Source organism: Arvicanthis niloticus, chromosome 2 (genome assembly GCF_011762505.2).
Source record: "Arvicanthis niloticus isolate mArvNil1 chromosome 2, mArvNil1.pat.X, whole genome shotgun sequence".
NCBI lineage: Eukaryota > Metazoa > Chordata > Mammalia > Rodentia > Muridae > Arvicanthis > Arvicanthis niloticus.
In genome coordinates this window covers 9,159,556-9,187,279 of record NC_047659.1, presented here as the reverse complement: position 1 = coordinate 9,187,279, position 27,724 = coordinate 9,159,556, and the positions used below count along the sequence as shown (strand labels likewise).

The 27,724-nt window shown below is 46.6% G+C and overlaps 1 protein-coding gene across 3 annotated transcripts in view; it reads right to left on the bottom strand.

The window, feature by feature from the left end:
• Positions 1–27,724, bottom strand: part of Nup214 (nucleoporin 214) — a 90,110-nt gene that overhangs the window by 42,085 nt on the left and 20,301 nt on the right. For all 3 annotated transcript variants that reach the window (XM_076928481.1, XM_034494937.2, XM_034494938.2), the window contains exons 12-24: positions 26,815–27,277; positions 25,293–25,468; positions 23,758–23,855; positions 19,867–19,953; positions 19,511–19,660; positions 18,195–18,353; positions 15,945–16,048; positions 12,286–12,468; positions 11,582–11,655; positions 11,401–11,484; positions 5,974–6,237; positions 4,980–5,144; positions 2,916–3,015 (exon numbers count right to left, since the gene is read on the bottom strand). In XM_076928481.1, coding sequence (XP_076784596.1) covers positions 2,916–3,015; positions 4,980–5,144; positions 5,974–6,237; positions 11,401–11,484; positions 11,582–11,655; positions 12,286–12,468; positions 15,945–16,048; positions 18,195–18,353; positions 19,511–19,660; positions 19,867–19,953; positions 23,758–23,855; positions 25,293–25,468; positions 26,815–27,277 — 2,107 coding nt within the window. The remainder of the gene's footprint in view (positions 1–2,915; positions 3,016–4,979; positions 5,145–5,973; positions 6,238–11,400; positions 11,485–11,581; positions 11,656–12,285; positions 12,469–15,944; positions 16,049–18,194; positions 18,354–19,510; positions 19,661–19,866; positions 19,954–23,757; positions 23,856–25,292; positions 25,469–26,814; positions 27,278–27,724) is intronic.

Genomic DNA, 27,724 nt, shown 5'->3' with positions numbered 1-27,724 from the left:
CACACAACATGAGCCCTGGGGGGGGGAGGGGGGGACAACACACAACATGAGCCCTGGGGGGGGAGGGGGCACCACACAACATGAGCCCTGGGGGGGGGGGGAGAGGGGCACCACACAACATGAGCCCTGGGGGGGGGAGAGGGGCACCACACAACATGAGCCCTGGGTGGGGGAGGGGGGGCACCACACAACATGAGCCCTGGGGGGGGAGGGGGGCACCACACAACATGAGACCTGGGTGGGGGAGGGGGGGCACCACACAACATGAGCCCTGGGGGGGCGGGGGGGCACCACACAACATGAGCCCTGGGGGGGAGGGGGGGCACCACACAACATGAGCCCTGGGGGGGGGAGAGGGGCACCACACAGCATGAGCCCTGGGGGGGGGGAGAGGGGCACCACACAGCATGAGCCCTGGGGGGGGGAGAGGGGCCCCACACAACATGAGCCCTGGGGGGGGAGGGGGGGCACCACACAACATGAGCCCTGGGTGGGGGAGGGGGGGCACCACACAACATGAGCCCTGGGGGGGGCACCACACAACATGAGTCCTGGGTGGGGGAGAGGGGCACCACACAACATGAGCCCTGGGTGGGGGGGGGGGGGCACCACACAACATGAGCCCTGGGGGTGGGGGGAGAGGGGCACCACACAACATGAGCCCTGGGGGGGGAGGGGGGGACAACACACAACATGAGCCCTGGGTGGGAGGAGAGGGGCACCACACAACATGAGCCCTGGGGGGGGAGGGGGGGACATCACACAACATGAGCCCTGGGTGGGAGGAGAGGGGCACCACACAACATGAGCCCTGGGGGGGGGAGGGAGGGGCACCACACAACATGAGCCCTGGGTGGGAGGAGAGGGGCACCACACAACATGAGCCCTGGGTGGGGGAGGGGGGGCACCACACAACATGAGCCCTGGGGGGGGAGGGGGGGCACCACACAACATGAGACCTGGGTGGGGGAGGGGGGGCACCACACAACATGAGCCCGGGGGGGGGCGGGGGGCACCACACAACATGAGCCCTGGGGGGGGGAGAGGGGCACCACACAGCATGAGCCCTGGGGGGGAGAGGGGCACCACACAACATGAGCCCTGGGGGGGAGGGGGGGCACCACACAACATGAGCCCTGGGGGGGGAGAGGGGCACCACACAACATGAGCCCTGGGGGGGGAGGGGGCACCACACAACATGAGCCCTGGGTGGGGGAGGGGGGCACCACACAACATGAGCCCTGGGTGGGGAGAGGGGCACCACACAACATGAGCCCTGGGGTGGGGAGAGGGGCACCACACAACATGAGCCCTGGGGGGGGAGGGGGGGACATCACACAACATGAGCCCTGGGTGGGAGGAGAGGGGCACCACACAACATGAGCCCTGGGGGGGGGAGAGGGGCACCACACAACATGAGCCCTGGGGGGGAGAGGGGCACCACACAGCAAGAGCCCGGGGGGGGGAGAGGGGCACCACACAACATGAGCCCTGGGGGGGGGAGGGAGGGGCACCACACAACATGAGCCCTGGGTGGGAGGAGAGGGGCACCACACAACATGAGCCCTGGGTGGGGAGGGGGGGCACCACACAACCTGAGCCCTGGGTGGGAGGAGAGGGGCACCACACAACATGAGCCCTGGGGGGGAGGGGGGGACATCACACAACATGAGCCCTGGGTGGGAGGAGAGGGGCACCACACAACATGAGCCCTGGGGGGGGAGGGGGGGCACCACACAACATGAGCCCGGGGGGGGGAGAGGGGCACCACACAGCATGAGCCCTGGGGGGGAGGGAGGGGCACCACACAACATGAGCCCTGGGTGGGAGGAGAGGGGCACCACACAACATGAGCCCTGGGGGGGGGAGGGGGGGCACCACACAACATGAGCCCTGGGTGGGGGAGGGGGGGCACCACACAACATGAGCCCTGGGTGGGGGGGGGCACCACACAACATGAGCCCTGGGGGGGGAGGGGGCACCACACAACATGAGCCCTGGGAGGGGGCACCACACAATATGAGCCCTGGGGGGGGCACCACACAACATGAGCCCTGGGGGGGGAGGGGCACCACACAACATGAGACCTGGGTGGGGGGGGGCACCACACAACATGAACCCTGGGGGGGGAGAGGGGCACCACATAACATGAGCCCTGGGTGGGGGAGGGGGGGCACCACACAACATGAGCCCTGGGTGGGGGAGGGGGGGCACCAAACAACATGGGTCCTGGGTGGGGGGGGCACCACACAACATGAGCCCTGGGTGGGGGAGGGGGGGCACCACACAACATGAACCCTGGGGGGGGAGAGGGGCACCACACAACATGAGCCCTGGGGGGGGAGAGGGGCACCACACAACATGAGCCCTGGGGGGGGGAGAGGGGCACCACACAACATGAGACCTGGGTGGGGGGAGGGGGGCACCACACAACATGAGACCTGGGTGGGGGGAGGGGGGCACCACACAACATGAGCCCTAGTGGAGACCAAAGGTAACTGAGCTCTGGCAAGGACCTTGCCTAAATCAGCACAGAAGAGAAGTGGAAGTTCTGCGAGTGTAGCTGCTTGCTTCTCAAATACTGTTTCTTCATGAAAATTGTAAAGAGCTGAAATGCTGGGAGGGAGGAAGTCTGAGAGGGCACTGTCATTCTCCATGGCCCACCATCTTTCCATGGTGGTCAGCAGGACTTGAAGGCCAACTTGGAACCCTGAGAACATTAAAAACCTGGGTCTATCCAACTTTGCACCTGGCTTATAGTTTTTGGTGGGTGCCCTGGCAAGATGAAAAGTCTACCTTCCTAAAAACTAGTAATGGCTACCCCATCCCTCCATAGTCCAGGGCTCTATAAAAGCTGACATCAGTGCTCCTTCAGACAAACTGTGGGATGAGTACACAGAGGAGTCGTAACATACCCCATGGCCACAGAAGGGGGCGAGGGATTACTCTTCAGTTCCTGTACATTCACCACTTGAGGGACATTCTTCAAAGTTGATTCTGACAGAGTGCTCACAGCTATGTAAAACAGGGAGGATAGAACCACATTAATTCCTGTAAAGGATTAAAAAGCGTACCTCTATAGAAATGAATGCCCAGGACTTAACCTCTGGCAGACAGCAACCTCAAATGAAGAAAAATCTAGTCAGCACTGCAGTCAACAGAACTTCACCTGGCTGACTATTATCAGAGGCCAAGGAATGGACTTCTCACCACCTAATAAAACTTACTGGCATAGAGGGACAATTCCCTGGCCAGCTTTCTGCAGCAGAACCCAGATACCTGCCACACTCTTGGCTCATCTTGAAAGGGGTGGCAACACCCAGAGGATTAACAAGCTCTCAGCTCAGGGCTGATGCCATTCATTCATCTGTTCTCCTTTCCCATGGGCTTATGATGTGCCAGGTTCTGGGTAAATGCGCAGACTCAGAAGCTGCCTAAAGCAGGGCAGGCTGGACTCACATTCCGGAGATGCACGGACTGCCTCCTAGTGCTAGGACAGGTGCTCCCACACCAGCGCTTAAATCCTTTTTGTCTTACTTCTCCATCATCCTTTATTAACAACTGGAAACACCCGAGCAGAGCTCTCCGGTCTCCCCTGAGCAATCCCAGGCAGCCTGTGGATCTGTGAGAACACTCACTCCCTCTGGAGCGGAAGAGCTGGGAGAGCACCCTCAAACTGCCCACAATTCAGCTTAACACATCAAAGTGTCTCTACCTTAAAACTTGCTCCAAGAGACAGTGTGAAGGCCACCGTGTTTCCTGCTGAGTACACCATCGTACACCATCGTAAATCCTGACAAATGTGAACTTTATAAATAATCAGCTGGACGAGGGACCTGATCGGTGTAATCTCAAGATCCTATCCGTCCAGGACATAAGGAGACCATCAAATAAATGTGTTCTGAAAGCTTAAATGTAACTTTCTTTATTATCTTTTTTTATTATGTGTTTTAGGTACCTTAAGAAGATTCTAGTTAAATTTGATTTATTGTTATTTAATGATGTTTAGTTTTTTGTTGCTGTTGTTGTTAGGTTTTGGTTTTTGGTTTTTTGTTTGTTTGTTTTGAGGTGGGGTTTCACTCTTTAGCCCAGGCAGACCCCAAGTTCAGAATATATTCCTGTTTGGCTGTGAACTTGTAACAATGTGCTTCAGTCAGCCCCCGAGTGCTAGGATCATAGGTCTGAGCAACTCCATCTGGCTAACAATTCTTTCCTAGCTGTGTGAGTCCACCATGTCCTGGAAAGTCTCAAGTGAAAATATTTGGCACTAACAGTTTTCAGCCTTGGCACTCTTCACATTTGGGGAAAGATAACCTGTAGGGTGTCTTGTTTTAAGACTCTTCTGTAAAGTTCCCAGTTAGTAACTCTACAACTGTTTTTGGGTTAGCTGGAAGGATGAATGGCCTCTTGAGTGAAAACCACTTGCCAAGCTGACAAGCAGTGACAACTATCCCCGAGTTCCATTCCCTAGACCTAAGTCCTGACTAGCTAAGTCACTGTCCTAACTAAAGCCAGTGACAATGTCATGCAGAACAGCCATCTGGAAAGGTGGAGCTCCGGTATGTTCTGCTTGGATAACTTTCTCTGCTGACTCTCTCAGTCCTGGAACAAAAGCAGGCACGGTAGTGCAGCCAACCTCCCAGTGCCTGGAACCCTTAAACTTCTTATGATGTCAGAGAGTCCAATTTCCAAAATCAAGTTAGGAATAAAGCAGAGATCACCAACCAACGGTAAGAAAATCAGCATCAAAATTCACCAAATTTTCATAAAATTAAATGTGGCACATCTAATACCTCCTCTTCAAAGCAAAAAACTTGAGACCTGGTCTTTGCCTCTGGGAGGTCTCACAGGGCTGAAGGCCATCAAACTAGCCTTCTCTTCCAGTGGCAAGAAAGCCAGCTGTCTCCCACCCCAAAGCCCAAGCCCGTGACCTGGACAGCTTATAATCACTCTCCTAGAAATGGGGCTGTAGTCTTTACCTGGCGCCTGATTGGCCATCTGCCGTCTCAGGGCTGCAGCAGCTGCTGCCGCCTGGGGAGCTGCGACAGTGTGGGAAGGACCTGGTGCACCATGCTTTACCGTTTTAGTTGCCAGCATTGTGCTGTCGGCTCCTTGAGGAATAACTTTGGTGGCTGACGTAGAGACTAAAGAAAATTATCCGAAAAATATGGGGTCAGTGGAAGGAAACATAGTAAAGTTAAAATGGTAAATTCTGTTGAGTTGTACAAAAAAACCTGCTATAGTTAAAATTTTTTTAATTAAAATTAAAAAAAATTTAAAATTAAAAATTTTGAGCATTAGGTTTCCTGTAAAGTGGATTTGTTCCAGTACCTCACTCCTGTGTCTCTGCTAGAGGTCACTATGGCACAAGGCCCCGACACTGTCCTATAGCAGTCAGTATACAATGCACATGGCCTCAGCAAGTGACTATGACATGGGGCACTGGAGCTGGTGAGCTGAGCCAGATACTCCACGGCTACTGAAAGGAGGACACTGAGTTTACATGTTGCTTTACACTGAGGCAAACATCCGCCTCCTTTACTTCTAAAAAAGACCTATGTTAACAAAGCAAAGTGGACGCTGGAGTAAAGCTGTTACTGTGTGTGACCTTCAAGTCTTTTATTCCACAGCAGCCTTACCAACCACTTCAACAGAACCTATACCCTCTGAAACAGTCTTCTCATTTTTGGTATATTAGCAGAAATGAATGGGAACTCAGTGGTCTGAAGTCTAAACCCTGATGAGTCCCCTCAGTAGAAACCTAACAGGGATGAAAGCTGTTCTGTAAAATGGCTTCATTCCTGTACCACACTCCTGTGTCTCTGCTAGAGGTCACTGTGACACACAGTCCTGACACTGCCCTGCAGCAGTGAGCACACAATGTAAATGACCTCAATGAGTGACTACTGTGACATGGACGTGCAGCTTTCCAGCTACAGTCCTCCATGGGCAGAGTTTCAATTGGTGACTTACCTGAAGAGCTCATCACAGCAGGTGAAGAACTATGAATCAGGTGAGGCTTTGCAAAAGGCATCGCCTGAGGCAGGAGACTGGGCTGGATAGAAGGTGTGCGGACCACAGGGGCATGCCGAGGGACTGGGACCACAGCCTCTTCCTCTTTGCTGGTTGGCCGGGCATCTTCTCCCTCCAGAGGGTGAACTACGGATGACGCGGAGCTGCCTTCATCTAAGTCTTCATAGTACCTCTGAGACAGGAAGGCTGACCGAGACAGGCTGGCTACAGAAGGCCCAACCAAAAACAACATTAAACAACTGAAAGTAAACCCAAAAGCTGCGCCATGGCAGTGCTAAGAGAGACAGACATAAGCAACTTCATAAACTTCATTATTTTATGCCGTAGGTGGAAGCAGCTATTGCAGAATGTAGATAATGATCATTTGTGGTCTTTGCTCAAAGCGGGCTCCGAAAACTAAGCTGCTAGGACAAAGACAGCTTTGACTATCGGACAAGACTGAAAATGAGAAAGATGGTCAACACTGGTAGAAAAATAAGAGATTAAGCTCTCACAGGAAAAGAGGGTGTCAGAGGGGTAGCAGGTCAGCTCCCAGGGCAGGCTGAACAGCATCATCCCTGGATTCCAACATCAGAATACCAAAGTGAGCCGGCCTCAGTCTGAGTGTCTCACACATATCTAAATGAGCCCAGTGACTCTCAGCATGGAACTTACGCCTGGCTCTCTTTGCTCTTCCTTACACCATGAAGTCAGGTTTGCCACCTGGTCTGCCACCTTCTACCATGTGCTTGAGAATGCACGTTATTATTGTACACTGGAAAAACAAAATGCCTAGCCCCCTTTCTTCCCTAGTGATTCAAGGCAGCACTCTTACACTATTGCTTGTCTGTCCTGTAGGCAGATCATGCTACAAGATCTTAACTCTCAGGCTGGGTAATGGTAGCAAGCACCTCTGGTCCCAGCACTTGGGAGGCAGAGGCAGGTGGATCTGAGTTTGAGGTCAGCCTGGTCTACAGAGTGAGTTCTAGGACAGCCAGGGCTATACAGAGGAAACTTGTCTCAAAAAACAAAATCTCAGCTTAAGTGCGATACAACAGATAAAGCTAAAAATCAGTACCACATGCCAGGGCCCTGCTGCCCAGTAGCTACTAGCCACTGTGGCTATTTAAAGTAGTTAAGTACAGCGATGGGTACTGTGACACAAACCTTTAATCCCAGCACTTGAGAGGTAGAGGCAGGTAGATATATGTGAGTTCAAGGCCTCTCTGGTCTACATAGTTCTAGGTCAGTTAAAACTACAAATGGAGACCCAGTCTCAAAAAGTAAATAAAAATAATATAAATAAAAACAATTAAGTAAAAAAAAATTCTTTTTCACATTTTCAGTACTAATGGGTGTAGTGATTATTTTCCCCTGCTGCTTGTGACCTCAGGCCTAGTCTAGTCAGGAACATGGCGGCTCCATAACACAAGACAGATCGGGTGCCGCCAATTTAAATAATTACACCAACAAATGGGCAGCAGCCTTTGCCTGATGGACCATGCTCTAATCAAGTGTTCTGAAACAGACAACTGTGTGGTGGGCCACTTAGAAACATCATCTAGGGCTGGAGATGGCTCAGCGGTTAAGAGCACTGACTGCTCTTCCAGAGGTCCTGAGTTCAATTCCCAGCAACCACATGGTGGCTCACAACCATCTGTAGTGAGATCTGATGCACACTCTTCTGGTTTGTGTCTGAAGACAGCTACAGTGTACTCATCATATAAATAAAAATAAATAATATTAAAAAGAAAGAAAGTCATTTAAGTATATGATATCGGGATCCAAAATATTGAAGTTTACTTTCTGCAAACGACTTGATGTCTTCATTATTCAATGAAGAGTGCAGTTTCCTGTGTCTTCCATTTCTGACCCAAAAGTTGTTCAGTAGTAGGTTGGGGAAGTCAGCTGAATTAATTTATCCATGCAATACGGCAGAGCCGTTATGTTTACGGCCTTTGTTATAATTAACAGTGGTACTTTGTCAAGACATATATATAACCAAAGACAGCACCAGCAAGACGGCAGGGGCAGTGTCTACATGTACAGTGCTAGCTACTCACATAATCACCACAGAACTCAGGAACTGTTATTGAACTTTTGGCTAATTCAGTGGAGTGATTTGCCTAAGGTTATATGAAGTTGCTAAGTAGCCGGAATTCAAACCCTTGTGCACCTAACTTTATAGACCTTTTTCTCAACGCTACTATATAAAAGGGTCCTATGCCAACAGAATTTCCACTGAAGGGATGGATGGACAAACAGACAGAGCAGGTGACAAAAGGCACCCTAGAGGTATAAATGTCACAAATCTGCTGACTTTAAAACAGGGAGCTTGGCCTACAGGTCAAATCCCATGAACTCTTTTTCTTGATGAGACAGAGTTTCTCTGTGTAGCCTTGAGTGTCCTGGAACTTACTCTGTAGACTAGGCTGGCCTCAAACTCAAGGGATCCACCTGGCTCTGCCTCCTGAGTGCTGTGACTAAAGGCCGCCGCCGCCACCACCTAAGCAATCCCTCTCTTAAAGGCACAGGATTAAAGCAAACAAGGAGGCTGAAGAGATAAGGCAAAAGTCTAGGGAGACAAGGTATCTAGCAAGAGGGTTCCTGTGCAATGGTGGCCTGAAGATGAGGGACAAGGAATACCACCAGAGGGGATGAGAACCTCATCCTACAGCTCCAAGAGACCTCTTCAGTTCTTGGAAATACATCTTCACCACAATTCCCACAGAGCAGCTCAGTCAACACCTTGAGTCCAGCCTGTCCTGGCAGAGGACCTTGCTGAGCCACAGTGCTGAACTCAACTGTGCATGCTGCAGCAACAAACACTATCTACCATGAGCCACTAAGTCTGTGCTGATTTGTTGCAGCCCTCTTGGAGCCCTGTTACCCTGTCTCCTCACTAAATAGCTCAGGAAAAACGAACAAGGGACCAGGGTTGGTGTGGGTGTGTTCGTAAGTGCAGCCTCAGTGTGCTCCTCAGTACCAAAAACCATTCTAACAACAACTGCACTACAGAGTCCTTAGCAAGGAGGGAGAAGTGATGCAACTGTGGAAAACTGAGACAGATGCTCCTTTAGCTACAACAGGCTCACGGTGCAAAAACCCACTGTAAGTGGAAGAAAGCAATCAGAAGGGCACAAAATATATGGAGGTTGCCAAACACCACAGCTCAGCCCAGTCTACATTAAATGTGCTCAGAAGCTCACAAGTAACCTACAGCTGGGTGAAATTCTCCCAGCACAAAGCCTTCTTAGAAAAAAAACCTTTTTTATAAGAAGTGTTGAGTATCTTGTGTAAGAGTTTGAACACTGCCCTGAGTCTGAAGACAGAGAGGCTACAAGAGCACATTCTTCCCAATGGTAAAGTCGAACGATCCTACAGGCTCAAGCTAAGGCACAGGCTCAGGACTATACTCTTAGAGTGGTTTTTTTTTTTTCCTCAAAATAATGAATTAAAAATGACACAAACAAAAATAAAATAAATTTTAAAAAATACAAGCAAAGATATAACTTCAACACCTTCCCATGTAACACATTCTTTAAGAGGGAATGTGGAGGATGCAAGAGAGATTTCATGTGTGTGCGTGTCTACATATGTGAAGGCTGGAACAGGATATTTCCTCTATCACTGTGTACCTTACCATTTAGAGACAGTCCTTCACTGCATCAGAATTTGCTATTTCGGTTAAGGCTGGTTAGTCAGTGACATCTAGAGATTAGCCTGTCTCTATCGCCTAATGCTGAGATGACAGGCAAAGCAAACCCTTTTTATATGGCTGCTGGGGCTGTGAACTTAGGACTGCATGCTCACAGAGCAGGCATTCTAACCGAGTTCTCTCACTAGCCCCAAGATGGGGATGTTTTGTTTCTTAACTTCAGTAGAGGTTACATATTAATTTTTAATTTGCGTGGGCTGGAGAGATGGCTCAGCGGTTAAGAGCACTGACTGCTCTTCCAGAGGTCCTGAGTTCAACTCCCAGCAACCACATGGTGGCTCACAACCATCTGCAGTAGGATCAGATGTCCTCTTCTGGTGTGTCTGAAAACAGCTACAATGAACACATATAAATAAAATAAATAAAATCTTAAAATTTTTTTTTTAATTTGCGTACTTTTTTGTAACCATCTTACAATTTTAAAAATCAAAATCAAAAAGTTATATGTACACGGAGAGTGGTAATAACGCCTAGAATCCTAGCATTTAGGAGGTAGAGAAAGAGGATCCTAAACTCACTGCCATCTTCCATTACACAGACTTTAAAGCCAGCCTGGACTATGTGAGACCGTATCTCCAAAACAAAGTGTCCATGTCCTGAGTTACTCTCCCGAGCATGTGTGCCATCGTTAAACAAGTATACTGTGTAGCTTCCATTTAATGTTTCCGTAATTTTTACTCAAATTTTGATTAGTCAGACCTTGCTGCTCTTATCACTACCTAAAACCAAGGTAAGCAATTGCATCTCACGTCTAAGGACTCAATCATAAAGATATAATCAGATATGTGAGCTAAGGATTTATAAGTAAGGATGTTTTAAGTAACTCAATGGCAAGAAATTAAGATTAACAAGATTGGGTAACTGTGCAATGGTTTTCTAAAATAAGGATGTGTCCTGAAGTCATCATCAGGCACATGTTCAATGAACATAAACATCAAGAAAGATTTACTGCACAAAAGAAGTTAGATTATGGTGCTGTTAGCAGCAGGTACTGGTGCCTGTCCTGGTTGGGTGGGGTTTTTGTTGTTCTTGTTTTCTGTCAACTTGACATAAGCTAGAATTATATTGGAAGAGAAAACCACAACTGAGAAAATGCCTCGATAGGCTTGGCCTGTAAGCAAGCCTGTGGGCATAGCCACCCACCAGCTGCTGACCCTGGGTGCTATAGCAAGCAGTCTAAGCAATGCATAAGGAGCAAGCCAGGAAGCAACAATCCTCCATGGCCTCTCCATCTGGTCCTTCCTCCAGAGTCCCACCTTGATTCCCTGCCCTGAATTATCCAGATGATAGACCACAAGCTATAAGATAAAATAAATCCTTTCCCTTCCAAGTTGACTTTCATCGTGGTGTTTTTACACAGCAACAAAAAACCCTAACTTTTCTCCAGTGTAATAATGGTAAAAAAAAAAAAAAAAAATCATATAAGGCTTGAGTCTTGACTCGAGCTCAGCCTGTCCCATGCTACTTGTAACCACCACTATATGGCCTGGGGACTGCATGATGTCAAAGTGCAAAGATTCACTTTGAGCTGTGTCATGCAAAATACACAAACTGCTTATTTCCATGCTCAGACAGCAGCAGGTTATAGAGATCTGTGCAGCTAAGCCATCTCCACTGTGTGCTAGCACTGCACCACTAGTGCTGAACACCTCAGGCCTAGTTCCCTTTACCTGGAGCAGTGGACCTCACTGGTGGGGTCTTCCTTTTGGCCAAGAAGTTCCTCAGTTGGGCCTGTTTTGCTGGGGACAGTTTACCTGCAAAAAAAATTCATCAACCCATTAAATGCTTAAGATTTAGCTTTGAAAAGCAAGGTTAGATCACTATGTTGGGAGGCTGGGAGGCAGCGCTTACCTGGCACTCTGGGAGAAGGCTTGGTATGAGATTCAATGGTAGTTTTTAGCAGGCGTTCAAGGTCACTGTCAAAACTGAAATAGGGCAGTGTTACATCCAAGCCAACCACAAGAAGGCTGAAGCTATGTGGTATATACTCTTCTTAATATTTAAGCTCAAGAGATTAGAGAATATTCACTATAGAAACAAGCTAACTATCAACACATGAAAGGAAAGGCAACAACTTAAACACCACACACTCCCACTCTAAGCCTAATGCTGGTGCCATAGCAAAAAAGACCACTAACTCACACACATGCCGAAAGTAGAAACACAACACCATCAGGGTTAAGTCAGGGCAAACTGGCTAACTGCAACGATCTGCACATCTCCATGCTAAAGCTGAATGGCAAATCTGGGTTTCTGAGGGAAGCTAGAAAATGTAACCCAATCAAGTACAACTGCCTCAGTGTCACTATGCAGACTGCGATGGCCTGCTAAGCACCTGCTTCATCATCATCAGGTACAACACTCCATGTGTTACAGACACAGGCCTACACACACCCTGAAGGCAGGCACTGTCACCCCTATCAGAGTCAAAGAACTGGAGGTCACAGGGGGTGAAGAACCTGACCAGGACAACATGGCTGACAGGCTGCAGCACTGTCTGAGTCACTCTAAGGCCACCTCACATGTTCACTGCCCACCAGCAATCTCTTGCACACCTATGAATGTTGCTCTGAGTTGAAAGCGTTGAGGGCAGGTTCCATGGGGACGTCTGGTTGTAGAGACGAAGCTGCTGCAGACTGTCCACCAGGTGATTCAACCTCTTCCTCTGCTGGTTGATGATTTCCCGGTTGTTGGCTAGTGTGTTGAAAAGTGTCTCTCGTTCTGGCACAATTAGGCGCCTAGTGGCAACAAGGAAAAGAATTAGATACAAATGGCTCCCTTCTACTCCATATCACACGAGGCTGCAATTCTAACAGGGAAAGTAATAAAACAGAGAAGCTGAACCATCAAGAGATACTAGGAAGCAAGAGCGGCATGAGAATCTCATGAGAGCGAGCAGGACTGAGAGGGCCTCTGGCAGGCCATAGTACAGACTGCACACCGCTGGAGCACTGGGAAGAAGGCAGTGGGAAGGAGACAGGAACCAAGAACAGGGCAAACCCTCCTATGCTCACTTGGGACTTATGTTTTTCTGTATATAAGTTACACTCAATAAGGAAAGAAAGCAGGCTGTCTGGAAGTGTGTGCGAGCCAGTACTGACTGCTGATGAGACAATACAGGTGCTGGCAGCACGGGAGAGGTTTTCCTCAAGAATGAAACAGTCCTATGGTTGCTGATGGATGGCAGGTCTAAGGTTAGAAATACACAGGTCTAGATTCTTTGGTTTCTCATTATGAACCTTTGAGCATTGATAAAAATGTTTCTTTTAACTTGAGAAAAAATATACAACTAAAACAAAAATAGGTAGTCCAAAACAGGTACAAGCCACCTGGTTTGTTTGCTGCTGTCTGTCTGGACATTGGTCTGTCACCACATAATGATCAGAATGAAAACTGCTGATATTCAACAGAAACTTTGAGTTTTATTTCCTTTTCTCAGAACCACTGAGAAGGACAAGGCGGCCAAGTAGTGAACACAATTCCAGTTGGTATAAGGCGATACTTAGAGAAGGGCTGGAGACAGAGACGTGCCATGAAAAAAAAACTTCACCCAGAATTGAGCTCTGCAGAAAGAGACCTGAGCAGCGCAGTGCAGTGAGGAGCTGCTGGGGCTGTCACAGTAAAGAAAACTCGTTTCTGGTAGCATGTGCAGTTTCAGAAAGCCTTTATCTAGGCAAAGAGGAACACAGTTAGAAAAGAGAGCAGCTGCCTCACTGTCTCAGGGAAATCACAACTAGTGTGTAGGCATAATGTTTTTATATGCTTTATAAAGTTTACCCTTCTGTTACTCAAACGCTGATTGTCTGGCCTCACATCCGGTTTCAATCCGGACATGGCATTGTGCTGCTTATACCAAGAATCTCCTGTCTGAAGTTTGTGTAAACAGTTCTTAACCATTTATTCTCTGCCCTGTCAATAAATGCTAACACCCAACGGCCTGGCAGATTAGAGAAGAGGGCAGGATGCCTACCAACTAGAGAAAGGAGAAAGGGAGAGAGGGAGATTTAGATCAACAGCAGGATGGAGGCATTGGAGCCATGAAGAAACGGTCTAAAGAGCCAGATCAATAGTAATATCCAAGGATCGGGGCTAGGAGGTAGCCAGATTAGCATAGGAGGTAGAAGTAGATCATTTAATTGTCCAGCTATTGAGGTGCAGTTTTGAATAAATATTATTTTTCCTGTGTGGTTATTGGGGAATAACATAAGTAAAGAAATACAGCCATCTGATTAGCTCCTTATTTATATTTATATTGAGGATAATTCATTTATACTAGTAGAGTGAGTAAGACCCTCTAAGAGGCCAACCACCTGTGGGGGTGAGGGCTTCCCTGGGCGGAGTTGGGCAGGGCTTCTGAGCCTGCATCTCCATCCCTCTGCTCCAAGCTGAGGGTCCTTTGGTTGAGCTTTTCAGGTACAGCATGGTGACATTTACTTACTCCTGCTTACTACACTATACACATCCTAGTCCTGTCCCTGACAACACATCCAATGCCAAGAAAAAGCTCCACGATCCCATAGCTTTAAAAACAGATCAACACAGCAGTTTTTGTTTCCATTCAGGGCTAATTACTGTGTCAGGAAGCTAAGATGTACAAGGGCTGGCACACTCAATTCTCTTGAGTACTTCCTAGTTCTCAGCACACTGCATTCTATTCCTTCTTCAAAGCACAAGCACAAACCAGACCACCAGGCTGCAAGCTCGCCCCGTCTTCACCATCACTTTAAACAGCCACACTAATTACATTTTTCCCCCCGAAATGCTCATGCTTTCATTCATAGACCTTGGGAGACTGAGGCAGGAGGAATGCCAAGCATTTAGGCCTTCTGGACAATACATGGTGAGAGCACGTCTCAAAAAGTTAATCAAACAAACAAATCAAAAAAAAGAAAGAAAGAAAGAAAGAAATACATTTTCTCAAAAGGACAACTTGAAAGCTTAACAAATCTACAAGAGGACTGCTCTGTTTCTTCAAGTTTGTTTATTTAGTGTGTGTCAGAGTGTACCTATGAGCACTAGGAACATACAGAGCTTGTGCAAAGACAGTTAGATCCCCTGAAACTGGAGTTCCAGGCAGCTGTGCAGTACCTAATGTGGGTGCTGGGAACTCAACTCAGGTCCTCAGGAAGATCAGCCAGCACTCTTAACCACTGAGCCATCCTATCCAGTCCTATGGGGAATTCTCGTTTTTTCCATTGTTCTAGGTTTATTTGGCATTTCCTTGGCATGACACTTGGGTGGTTAGTTCCAGCATCCATATGCAGATCTTACATTTCACATAATATTGCAATGTACATTACAGACACACATAATACACAAATTATCCTGTAGAACAGTTATGCACAAGATATGCATAATGGACTTACACAGTGCAGCCAGGTTATGACTAACTGGGAACTCGTTGGCCAAGGCATGTTTGGTGAGGGCAAGCAGCACAGCAATGCAGCAGGCTCACAGGATAATTGAAACCTGCACACAGTTGGCAGTGTGTCTCAGAGACAGTGGGACTGTCACACTAGCCAGGTTACCTCTATACAAGTACCACTTAGCAGCAGGGTAGAACAGTGGGAATGGAGGTTTAAGGGAATTCTCCTAATCAAGCATTGTAGCGATCCTGTGATTCTACCCACAGATCCGCTCCCTCCTTCCCACATTTGTACCTTCCCAATGAAATCATCTGAAATGCTTTTTAATTATTTTATACATTTGATACAAGATAAAAATCATTCAATGTAATTCCTCAAGAACATGCTATCAGTGGCAACAGAGTATAATATATACCTTCTTGATGTTTGGGCTTTTCTGTGATGCTAGGCATTGAATATGTGGTATAGATAAACAGAAGTCAACTGCCTCATCCCTGAGCTACCTACAACCCTTATGAAATGCATATTCTTTTTATTGCTTGCTTTTTGAGACATGGTTTCTCTGTGTAGCCCAGGCTAGCCTTGAACTCAAAGATCCACCTGCCTCTGCCTCCCAAGTGCTTGGATTAAAGGTATGCACTACCACACTCAGTTGAAATTCAAATTATCATTTTAAAATTACAATGTGATGCATATGATGTGCTGCAAATTCATTTATATGAATCACTAAGGCCATCATTCTGTGCTTTGTAAATGACACTGTAGAGATGAAATGGTTAAGGAAGGGCACCTGCGAGACTTTTACATGTGCCCTACAAAAGGCAGAGGGGACACATCCTCTCTCTCACCTCTGTCTCTTCTTCTGCTCCAGATGCCGATCCCATTCTAAGTCTAGAACGTCATTCACATCCTGGACAGCAAATTTTACATACTGGTGAAGGCGGCGGATTTCCTACAAAATAAATAAATAAATAAATAAATAAATAAAAGGCAAATGGTTCATTTTTCTGGGAGCTAGCTGGGGAGCTGGGGGAAGATGCATTAAAGTATTCAAAAATAATTTTGAAATATTTCTATATTGAGAACTGTACGAACAAGGAAAATACTAGGTTTTAATACCATTAAATACAAGCCATTTAATAAAATGAAAAACGGAAATTCCATTTCTGCAGTAGTATAACAGAGATGGAGCAGAGATGGGGTGAGAGGACAAAGAAGAACAAATGCATCCACTTCCTCTCCCTGACTGCCCCTGGGAAGGGTGGGACACACAGGAGCAGCCCACTATGTTCCTCACAGTACACCCATTTAGTTCTCCTCCCTCCCCATGATGAAATGAACTGTAAAGCCAACAAGACGATTCAACAATTGGTGCTGGAAATAACTCCAACCCTAGATATTCATAGCACAGAACATACAGGCCACCTCACTATTTGAGGAGCACTCTTCAGAACTACACAATGCCATCCACTCTGGAAGCCCAACCTACCACTACTACAATTCTAACAGGCTGTTAGCCTGCACTAACACTCCTTCAGCTGGGGGCAGTTACACTTCATGGCCATACAATTCAACACTCAGAAATTAAACAGGAAGCTCATTATTTAATCAAGTCAGTGTACAGGCACTGGCCAGCCCCCAGGAAGCTCTTCACACATGGCACATATCTGTCTATGATGAAATGTATTTCACACGTATTCTGGGAAAAGTGTTCTGTCTCAACCACAAAACAGAAAATGTCATTTAGAAAGAGCCAAGCTGAATCCAGGGAGCTCAAAGGCATTTAATGACCATAGAAGGCTTTCGTTCACACACCTCAGCCAGGACCTCAGGTCTGCACTAGCTGATGCCCTTTCTTCCAAATGTGTCACAACTAGATGGAGCAGCACCTTCTTCAAAGGCCTGCTGCAACACTTTGCAGTGCTTCCATGTTCTCATCTCAATATACCCTTCATGACGATGTTGTCTGCCTTCCTGATTGTACACTGAAGCACAGTGGCTAAGGGCATGGGTGTAGGCTCTGTTAGTTATAAATCACAATCTGCACTGTAGCACCATCCTGGCTTTGTATGTAGTTAAGTGGCTAGTTACATTTTCTGCAATTACCTATTTAGCATGGCCAAGAAGACAATCGTTTCTCAGTGTGGAAGCTCAATGCTTGTGTGGGGGGATGCAGTCTGAGAACAGCCTTATCAGGAGCAAGAACGAGCAGTCAATGATCCCAAGAGATCACTGCTACAAGAGGCCATTCTCTCACCTTCCAGGTGCTGGGAGGTCTCCAGGGCACAGGACAGAAAACTAGGAGCAGAGGCCTAAGGTCTAAGTCCTCCGTACAGAGGGTCTCACTGCACCCACAGACCATGTCTGAAGGGAGGAGAATCAGGGTTCCCCACACACTGCCCCTCTGAAATTCATGATGAGTGGAAGGGAAAGATGGCCCATGTACACAGAGGCAAAGAAAATCCAAGTGGCTGAAGAGAAATGTGACTGCAGCAGCACAGCAGGCGACAGAGCTCCCATGGCTCTGATGCCACTATCCCCAACCAGCACAAGCTCCAGCCACAGACCTTCACAGCTTAGGAAGCACCATCTCTTTGTGGAATCAATAGTTCTTACTGGAGAGAGAGCAGCTGCAGTCTGCTTTCTGTTCTTGGTTTTGAGAGGGTCTTCATTTAGTAAAACCCAGGATGGCGTTAAACTCAGCATTCTTCCTCTGTCTCCTGAGTGTGAGGTGTGTGCCAACACAGTGTTACTAGCTGCTTTTGTAGATTGGAAATAATGCCTAAAAAATACCTACAGACCACCTGAAAGGATGCCACTGTGATATTATTCATGATTTGATTTATGAATGCCTATTTTAACAATGGACTTTATCAAACAAGACTTAGAGAAATCTATCTTAAAAGTAAAAATTTTAAATCATATTTTTAAAAAGTGTGCCAGTTCCTTTGCTACAAGTAAATATATAGAAAAAGCACAGCAGAAAATCAGCAGCTTCCTGAAGAGACATCGCTCGTACTCACACCTCAAAACCACAAGCGTGAACATGAGCTCACTGCTTCTGAACACTTCTTGACAGACAGTCCTCGCTCACCTACCTGGAGTTGGGCCTCGCTCTTGGGATCCAGCGGTCTTTTATAAAGCAGGTGGAGATACCCAGAATCATGATTTCTTCCATGCTGTTCTCTGGCTTCTTCGACACCAGCAAAGCCCTCCAGCAAAGTTGTTTTCAGGGTACTTATGTCTCCATGAAGAGACTAGGGAAGGTACAGACACATAACAATGGAAGTGCAGTATAGCCACAAACACAAAACACAAAATAATCCTCTTTGTGGATCCAGGAGGATAAATGTCAACTATTCAACATGGTGACGATCTCAGTCATATTTTAAAAATTTCATTGTTTCTATGTTCAAAACTGTTTTCCTATAGTTTCTTTTTTTGTTTTACTTTTTTTTTGTCTTGTGTTGGGGGTTGTATAAAAATGTTCTATCATTTATTAATTTTAAAATTTTATGTTTATAAGAGTTTGCCTTGTACACCACCTGAGTGCCTAGTGCCCAAAGAGGCCATAAGAATTTGTTAGAAGACTGTGACACACGTCTGGGTGCTGGGATCAAACCCATGTCCTCTGGAAGAACAACCAGTGCAGCCAGTGCTCTTAACTACTGAGCTACATCTTCAGTTTTTATTTTTTAAATTAACCTTTTTAAGAACTCAACTTCTGATGACTGAAACTGTAGAAAATAAGAGCAGACACAGAACTCACAATCCCGCTCCGTGAGGGACTTTCTCTTTCCAAGCCTGTTGTTTATGACCAGGTCATAAGTCCCTCACGGAGGCTTAGAAAGGCAAGTGAGCTTTTGAGAGGATTTTGGCAGACATGTTTTCATGTGCCTCCCCCCTTCCTAAGGTACAAACTGCAGAGGGTCACAACTTGCCCCAGGCAGAAAAGCTGTGAGGACTCGTGAGGTGACCTCGGTAAAGCAGAGCCTGAGAGAGCACTCAGTAATCAGAGAACAGGACCTAATGCTCTCAGCAAGAACTACTTGACATTTTGTATATACATGCTCCAAAATATCATTCTTACCCTAATATCATAAACATTTAAAAGTATACTTAAGTTAATTAAAAAAAAAAAAAAACTATAACCAACTTTTATGGAGTGCCTAGTATGTGCTAAAGAGGTAGAAACCATGATCCCTTTTTACACAGGAGGAAATGGGAACAGACAGCTACACAAGCTCTGGTAAGCCTCAGCTCTAATAGTCCTGAATTCAGACTTTTGCAGGAAAAACACAGCAGCCGAGCTGAGGGCCCTCAGAAAATACAAGGGTTCATACTAGTGTTCTGGAATAACAGCAGATTCTAAAAGCCTCCTTTTACTCAGGAAAGGGTAGCCACTGATACAAACCTCTGTGGCCTCTCTAATCTCAAAAAGGAAGGTGTGCAAGTCATCTGACTCTGTCCGAAGCATCTTCATCTCTTCTGAGGTGCCAACCTGGAAACAGGCTTTGGAGGTCCGGGTCTTTAACTCCTCTAGTTCCTTCTGGAAGTGTGCAATCTGTGAGACCACCAACAAAGAGAAAGCTTGTTCTGAATGGCAGCAGAAAGGACACCTGCTTCTACATTTCCAGGGCAAACCTCAACAGGGTCCAGGCCAGGACCTGATGTTAGATTACTAGCAGTCCAGGTAGCTGCCCTTAGGACCACTCCAGTCTCACTGTCAGAGCCATTTCAAGAACAATAATGTTCATGCAACAAACTCACTTCCTCTCCAATTCCAGCCATCACAGGGTCTGAATCTTTCCACTGATGCCTCTGTTTCTCTGTGACAGGAGGCTGAAGTGCCTTGGCCTGAAATGGAAGGCAAAGACATCAGGAGGAGCTCCATACAGTCAGCTCTCGTTTGCAGCCCCATTGGGCCATCACAGGGAACACTCTGCACTGTGGATCACCACTCCTCTGCACCGTGTGCACTGGGACTCCAATTTGTAGAGGATGCATTCTACACAGTGAAAACCGTGAGCCAGTTATAACATCCTCACTCAGGGAACTTCTTCAGGGACAAGACAGACAGTAAGAAGTAAATCATTTCTACTGGTGAGTAACAGGTAAAACTGAAGAGAATGAGGAACGAGATAGCCACAAAGTTCTCCCTCAGAGAACTGAACAGGAACAAGATGTGAGAGAGGGCTGAAGGCAGGGCTGAGGTAAACATCTTCCAGGAAGCAAGAGCAAGCACAAAACATAAGGAGGAAGACACTGGGAATGGCCAACTGTGAGAGTCATGTGGGTTTAACGAGCTGAGCGGGACGGGAAGAAGAGAAGGGGGTCAGAGCAGCAGGCAGAGCAAGTGTCCAAAGACACTCCAGGGATTCGGATTCTCCTGTGGGCTGTTAGAAAAGCTACTGCACAAGGGTTTGAATGAAATATGATTTATCATTAAAAAACAAAATAAAAAACCCTTTTGCTACTCAAAGGACAGGGATAACAGTGAGAGATAGAAGCCAAAAAAAGGTACAGCAGTCAGGACTCCAAAGAGGCAAGCGACAGCCACAGCTTGACAAAGGCATATAATGATATACTAGGATATATGACACAGAGCACATGACTGACATGACCTGGAATGGGAAGAAGTACTGTCAATAAAGTAAGTGGACCCAGGGGGCTTTTGTTCCTGTGCTTATGCAAAGCCCTGGTTTGTCAGTGCTGGGCAAGGTCTGGGAAAATCTGATGGGCCCTGGCACAGTTTTAACTGCATAAGCAGTCACCAAACAGCAGCCAGCTAACAGATGCCCATGTACTGGGCACTGTGTTAGAAGCTAGCACAGCACACATGTGCTGGGATAGAAGGACCCGGATGGGAGGCATAACAGGAAAAAGCAGAACTTCTAGTCCTGGAACATTCAAGTGGAAAACTGACAGACATTAAAGCCACAAGAACAAGCTGAGGTGATGGCTACTGACTTAAATACAAGTAAGTCTCAAAGCTGTAGACGGCATAGAAAAATCTTTTGGAATTTGAAATAGGAAATGATTCCTAAAATAAGTCATGAGAAGCTGGGGAGATGGCTCGGTAAGTAAGAACGCTTGCTGGGTGAGCATGAGGACCTGAGTTCAAATGCCTTTCCCTAGGTAAAAGGCTGGGTGTGACTACAGATGGAAAAGACAAGCGCTTACAGCCCAGCGCTTAGGTGGAAAAGACAAGAGGCTCTCTGGGGCATGCTGGCTGCCTGCCTGGTTCCGGGATCAGTGAGATACTCTGTCTCACTGAAGCAGGTTATGAAGCAGGACATCCAAGGTTTCTCTGACCTCCTCACACTCATGTGCACATACACCATACACAGCAATAAATACAATTTTAACAAGCATTACGTGAAAAGCACTTACTATAACGCAAAAGAACTAGGATGGGGTTACAGCTCAATGGTAGCACTTATGATAACACACAAGAACTATTGTCATTATAGCTCAATGATAGGTAGCTGCCTATTTAGTTCAATCCCAGGGCTTCAAAGTAAAGAAAAATCATTCAGTTATATTAAAATAAAGATCTTATATAAATAGGTGATACAAAGAGAGTGGACTGTATATGATTTTCTGCTGTGTGTTTGTGTCTCTCTGAAGAACTACACATAGCACAGATCAGTGGTAGAGTGCATGTTAAACTTGCATAAAACCCTAGAGTCCATCTGCTGCATGCAACATGCATGAAAGATCAGTTAAGACCAGTCATCCTAGTTAGCTTTAATTGTCAGGACAGAGCCTAGGAGTCACCTGAGAGGAAAGCCTCAACTGAAGAATTACCTACATCAGACTGGCCTGTAAATATGTCTATGGGGATTGTCTGGGGTAGGAGGGCCCAGCTTACTATGGCACTAGTGGCCATAGGTGAGTGGTCTGAACCGTGTAAGGAAGCTAAGGACAAGCCAGGCTGAGGAAAGCCATGCAGCAGGCAGTATCCTCATGGTCCCCACTGTACTTCTGTGTCTGTGAAGTGAGTCCCCTGGTCAGAGGTGCTGCTGTCAGGAACAGTACGTGAGCCTGCCTTGATTCCTCAATGATGGACTGTGACCTTGAGTGGAAAACCCAACAAACCCTTTCCTCCCCTAAATCTGTGGCTTTTTTATTTGTTTGCTTTTTGTTTTGGGTTTTTGAGACAGGGTTTCTCTGTGTAGCCCTGACTGTCCTGGAATTGCCTCTGCCTCACAAGTGCTGGGATAAAAGCTGTGTGACACCATAGCCTGGCACTTTGGTTAGTGTTTTATTACAGCAACAGAAATCAAACTAGGTCATCATCCAACAGAAAAATATTAAGAACATTAAGAGACTACATATAAAAAAAAAAAATCACAGATGGCTAAAATTCATATGAAACAGAACTCAATTTTGCTAATCACTAGCAAAATAAGAGTTAAATAAAAAACAAAAACAAAACCCAAATACATTGTAAGATGAAGAATACCAAACCTGGCAAGAATGAGGACAGGGTGGAAGCGTGAACCATGGATGACAATCTGCTAAAGGACACGTGCAGTTTGTAGTCTAGTCATCCTATGACTAAGCTTAAACCTCAGAGAAAGATGCACAGATATTCACCTGAAGCCATCAAGCACACTGGCCAGGACAATGCTACTCAGGATAACTTTAGCTGGAAACAACTCAGCAGTACCCACAAGAAACCATCAACTCCAAATAGCAAGAGAGATAAGCAGACATCAGGAACATAGTAAAACTACACGTTCAATCTACTGAACTATATCATCTAAAATTATTCAATCTATTGATATAAATTAATAAACCAGCTAAATTAATTTGCATACTGTTAGATAACAAGAGTTAGTGACTCTTGGCAAGGATGGAGACCTGTAGCTGGGGCTTGAGAGGAAATAGCCCTGAGAACCTTCGTAATGCCTCCTTTGTCAAATTGTTTGCTGGTTACCAAAGTACAGCTAGTTGATAACAATTGAGATGTACACATACCACATGGACTTTTTTTTTTTTTTAAGATTTATTATGTATTCGTTGTTCTACCAGCATGGCCAGAAGAGGGCACCAGACCTCATTACAGATGGTTGTGAGCCACCATGTGGTTGCTGGGAATTGAACTCAGGACCTCTGAGTTCTTCCTACATAAATTACTTCAATTAAAAAAAAACTGAGTAGAGGGGGCTGGAGAGGTGGCTCAGTGGTTAAGAGCACTGACTGCTCTTCCAGAGGTCATGTGAGGTGGCTCACAACCATCTGTTAGGATCTCATGCCCTCTTCTGTTGTGTGTGAAGACAGTCACAGTGTACTCATATACATACAATAAATAAATCTTAAAAAAAAAAAAAACAAAAAAAAAAACAAAACCCAAAACAAAAAAACTGAATAAAGGTTGGGCTTGGTGGCACATGCCTTTAATCCCAGCACTTAGGAGGCAGAGGATCTCTCGAGTTCAAGGCCAGTCTCTTTGTCTACAGAGTAAATTTCAAGCCAGCTAGGACTACAGTGAGACCATGTCTGGAAAAAGAAAGTAAATAGGTAATTGCTTTTATGAGTGCATATTGACTTTAGTGTCTCCTACAGCTATAATTACTGTTTCCATGTCTGCATTCTAAAGCACAAAGGTCCATGTTAGGAACATGTAAGTGTATTAAGGAAATTTCAACCTACCTGAGAAGAACCTGCCTTTGGCACTGGAGCGTTTACCCTGGGTGATTTCTGCCCCGTGGAGGGCGCTGAACTTGGTGCAGTCTGAGTGGATCGGCCAGCTAAAGTAAAGAAGCAATGACGTCAGTCAGTTTCAGGGGACACCAGTTCCTGTTACTTTTGTCACCACAAACAACTTCTTTCTCTAAATCTAAGAAAGATACCCTGTCCCTGGCTCTACTTTTACCATCTGTATTAAAGAAGGATGACCGAACTGGGCCTGCTGATGCACACCTACAATGCCAGCACTCAGGAGGCTCACAAAAGCAGGATTTGAGACCGAGGTCTCTTTAGGCTACTGCCTGTAACTCCAGTTCTAGGGGATCAGACAACTCTGCTTTCCCCAAGAAACTGCACTACATGCACAAACATGCACATAAGAAAAGAAATACAGCAAAAGCCCTCACGAGCAAACTCAAAACAGTTCTCCAGTCAGACTGAATAAAAGCATGCTTGGTGAAGAACATCATCCATGTGGTGTGACTGCCTCAAACCTTTAACCTGAATCCTATCATATGTTAACAATCCAATCCTAACAGGGTTGGTCCCAAAGCCACTGAGCTGGTTTTCTTGTCTACACTAATGAGATGAACAAAAAAAAGGGGTTAGGGGGGACCCAGCTGTGAGACCACTTGAGAAATATGACATAGACTCGAAACTTGACTGTTGTTAATTTCTTGAGCGTAATTAATGGCTTTAGCTTTTAGGAGACAGGCACCCATGTATCTAGATGCCAAGTGTTTCACAATGTCTGCAACCAACTCTCATATATTTTCAAATTTTTACATAATAGGAAGAAAGAGATAAGCAAAGATGTAAACTATTAGGACACACTGAACCTTGTATTTATACTTTCACAAGCAGGGTGAACATGTGACAGGAAGGGAAAGGCAGGGCTGGTGTCTCGGGAGCATTACAGCTTGTCTGTAACTATTCCCATTCACCACATGTTCAGAGTGGCTGATGGGAAATGTAGTCCAGAGTCTCGTGAGCAGTAAGCACAAAGCTCCCAGAAGGCTGTTCCTGTCCTCCATGCTGAAGGGCACTCAGTAACCAGCTGTGAGCACTGTGAGCTCTAAGTAAAGGCTAACAGATCTGAAACCACCATGAATCTCCAAGTCAGAGCACCACAACCACAGCACATTAAAACATGAAGCACACAAGCACATAAATGTTTAAACAAACAAACAAACAAACAAACACACTCCCCCTCCCACAAAAAAAAAAAAAAAAAAACAAAAATCTTAGCCAGGTGGTGGTGGTATGGACCATTATCCACTAGGAGGCAGAGACAGGTAGATCTGAGTTCGAGGCCAGCCTAAGTCTATAGAATGAGTTCCAGGACAGGTAGGGCTACACACAAAAACCCTATCTCAAAAAACAAAAGCAAACAAACAAAATAACCTCACCTCACTACATTAGCAAGGACTCTTAACCTGCTGAACCCATCTGACAGGGTGTGCTTGCTGAGGACGGAAGCTGTTGGCTTCAGAGATTACCTGATGGCGAGGGAGAGACTGAAGACTTCAAAGGCGTGGAGCTGGATGATGCTGGGAGAGGTGTGGGATGGCTGAGTGGTCCAGAAGCAGGTGACTTGGGGGAGGAAGAGAACGGCAACACAGAGGGTGTGCTAGTGGAGCTATGAGCAGGTGTAGAGGAGGCCACAGCGGTGAACCTGAAAGCAGAAATGCAGTTCTGACACACTCGTCTTTCCTACTGGTCATGAGCACTGACAGCCATCTCCTCTGCTTTCAGAACAGCACACATGGTGCTTACTCAGGTGAGGGCACAGTTACCACCTATTCAACAACTACAGCACAGTCAAAACACTTAGTGTATGAGGCATCTGTTTTCTACCTAGTCACATGGCACTGTGTGTGTGTGTGTGTGTGTGTGTGTGTGTTGTTTTAAGGGGGTGGTGCAACAAAACATGAGCATTAGTTTTGAGGATGATCATTTCTGAGCTGTGAGAACTCCAGGGAAGCACACAAGTCACTGTCTCTGGGACACCAGGGCCCAGTAAGAATGTCAAGTCACCTCCACCAACGCAAGGTCTGCAGAAAGCTCAGTTAAAGAGTGAGCAGCCAACAAAGGGGAACAGCAAGAAGTGGCCAGTGTGAAGTAGTCACATGCAGATGTCATCTGAGCAATGACAGGCTGGCTACAGGAGGACATCCTGGCAATGAGGCCAACAGAACCCAAACTGAGGGTTCTGACACTCACTGCAGCTGGAAAAGGCTGCACAGTACAGGGGACAGTCTCTCCACACGCGCAGCTTAGTGGAGAGAGAGAACAGAAAAGAAGACCAAGAGCTAAATAAATCAGGGATGAGATGGGTGACTGGAACTAGATCTGGAGGAAAACAGATACCACGTTAAAAGCTTTGAATTATAAAGAAAAGCAACAAGAAACCTTTGGAGGCCTCAAATAGGAGAGTCACCTCATGTATCCCTAACTGCTCGAATCACCTTGGTGGCTGCACAGAAAACAGTTGAGAGTCAAGAGTACCTATAAGAAGGAAGGAAGAAAATACAAAAGACCCATTTCCTTCCCAGGTGCATGCTATGGCTGCTTCCTTTTGTAAAATAAGAAACACCTGCTACCTTTATAGGTTAGGAAAGTGAGACAACTACTTAGGGTAAACTTCTAACAGCCGGAGAGATAAAGTACCCTTTAAGAGTCACTCTGAAGCCGGGCGGTGGTGGCACATGCCTTTAATCCCAGCACTTGGGAGGTAGAGGCAGGCGGATTTCTGAGTTCGAGGCCAGCCTGATCTACAGAGTGAGTTCTAGGATAGCCAGGACTACACAGAGAAACCCTGTCTCGAAAAAACCAAAAAGAGTCACTCTGGACTCCACTTGTAGTGGAGACTCAAGCCTTCTTCCCACTGGTTCAATTCCCATTGCTAAGTGCTGCTTCAGAAAGACCCTGTTCAGTACTGCACTCGAATGACGAGCTCAGTGACTAACCATGCACTGTCAGACCCAGCCTACTGAGGAGTCAGCCTTTAAGATGACTTACTTCTCATTCAGGTTGACTTTCACCGAAGAAGCTGAAGGTGGGAACGAAGGCTTCATCCCTGTGTTTGGGGTACTGGACATAGGTGTGCTTTCCAGGGTGGGTTTAAAACCTGATGATCCGAAAGTGAAGGGAGCAGCGGATGTGGCCACAGGAGCCACTGCAGGGGTGGGGACCAGGGAGCCTTTGGAAGGAGGAGCAAATGAGAAGGTGGGGGTGCCAGAGCCGGGGGCTGCTCGGGAGCTGTCAGAGCCAGTGGGGTATGGTGGAGGCTCCCCGGTGACAGAAGCAGAGGACTTGAAGGATGAAGGGCCAAAGGAGAACACAGAAGGGCCTCCTCCAGCAGAGGGCAAAGGGAAGGTGGCGGTGGGAGCAGCGGACACAGGGGTAAGAGGCGAAGAGGCTGCGGTTGGAGCTTCGAGGTTCTGTGGAGCTTGAGGGGAAGGTGGAGTGCTAGGAAAACCTCCTGTAACGAGAACCAGGGAGAAACAGAAGGACAAACGTAAACTGTAACCCTGGGGCTCCACATGACAGAGGGTAAGAAAACAAAGAGTGGGACTTTCTGTGGCAGGGATTCCATAGGATAACACATGTGATGCTCTGAAGGCAGACAACGTGGGGAAAGGCACCAGGCTAACAGGACTTTGTGGATAAAAAGTGCAGTGAGTCTGCATATTACAAACTCCAAAGAGTGAGGCCTCAACTTCACTTTGCATTACTTTATTAACCAGAAAATAACCCTAGTTCAGGGCTCTGCCTCAAAACACCACTTAAAAGCAATTCCAAATGAATTAAAGATAAGGTCCTATAAATAAAACCCTCACATTCAGCTCTCAGGAAGAGGTGAGTCTGAGTCCAACCACTTCATTGATTTAGAAGTCAGACGAAGTCCTCCTAAAACACTAGGTGTGAT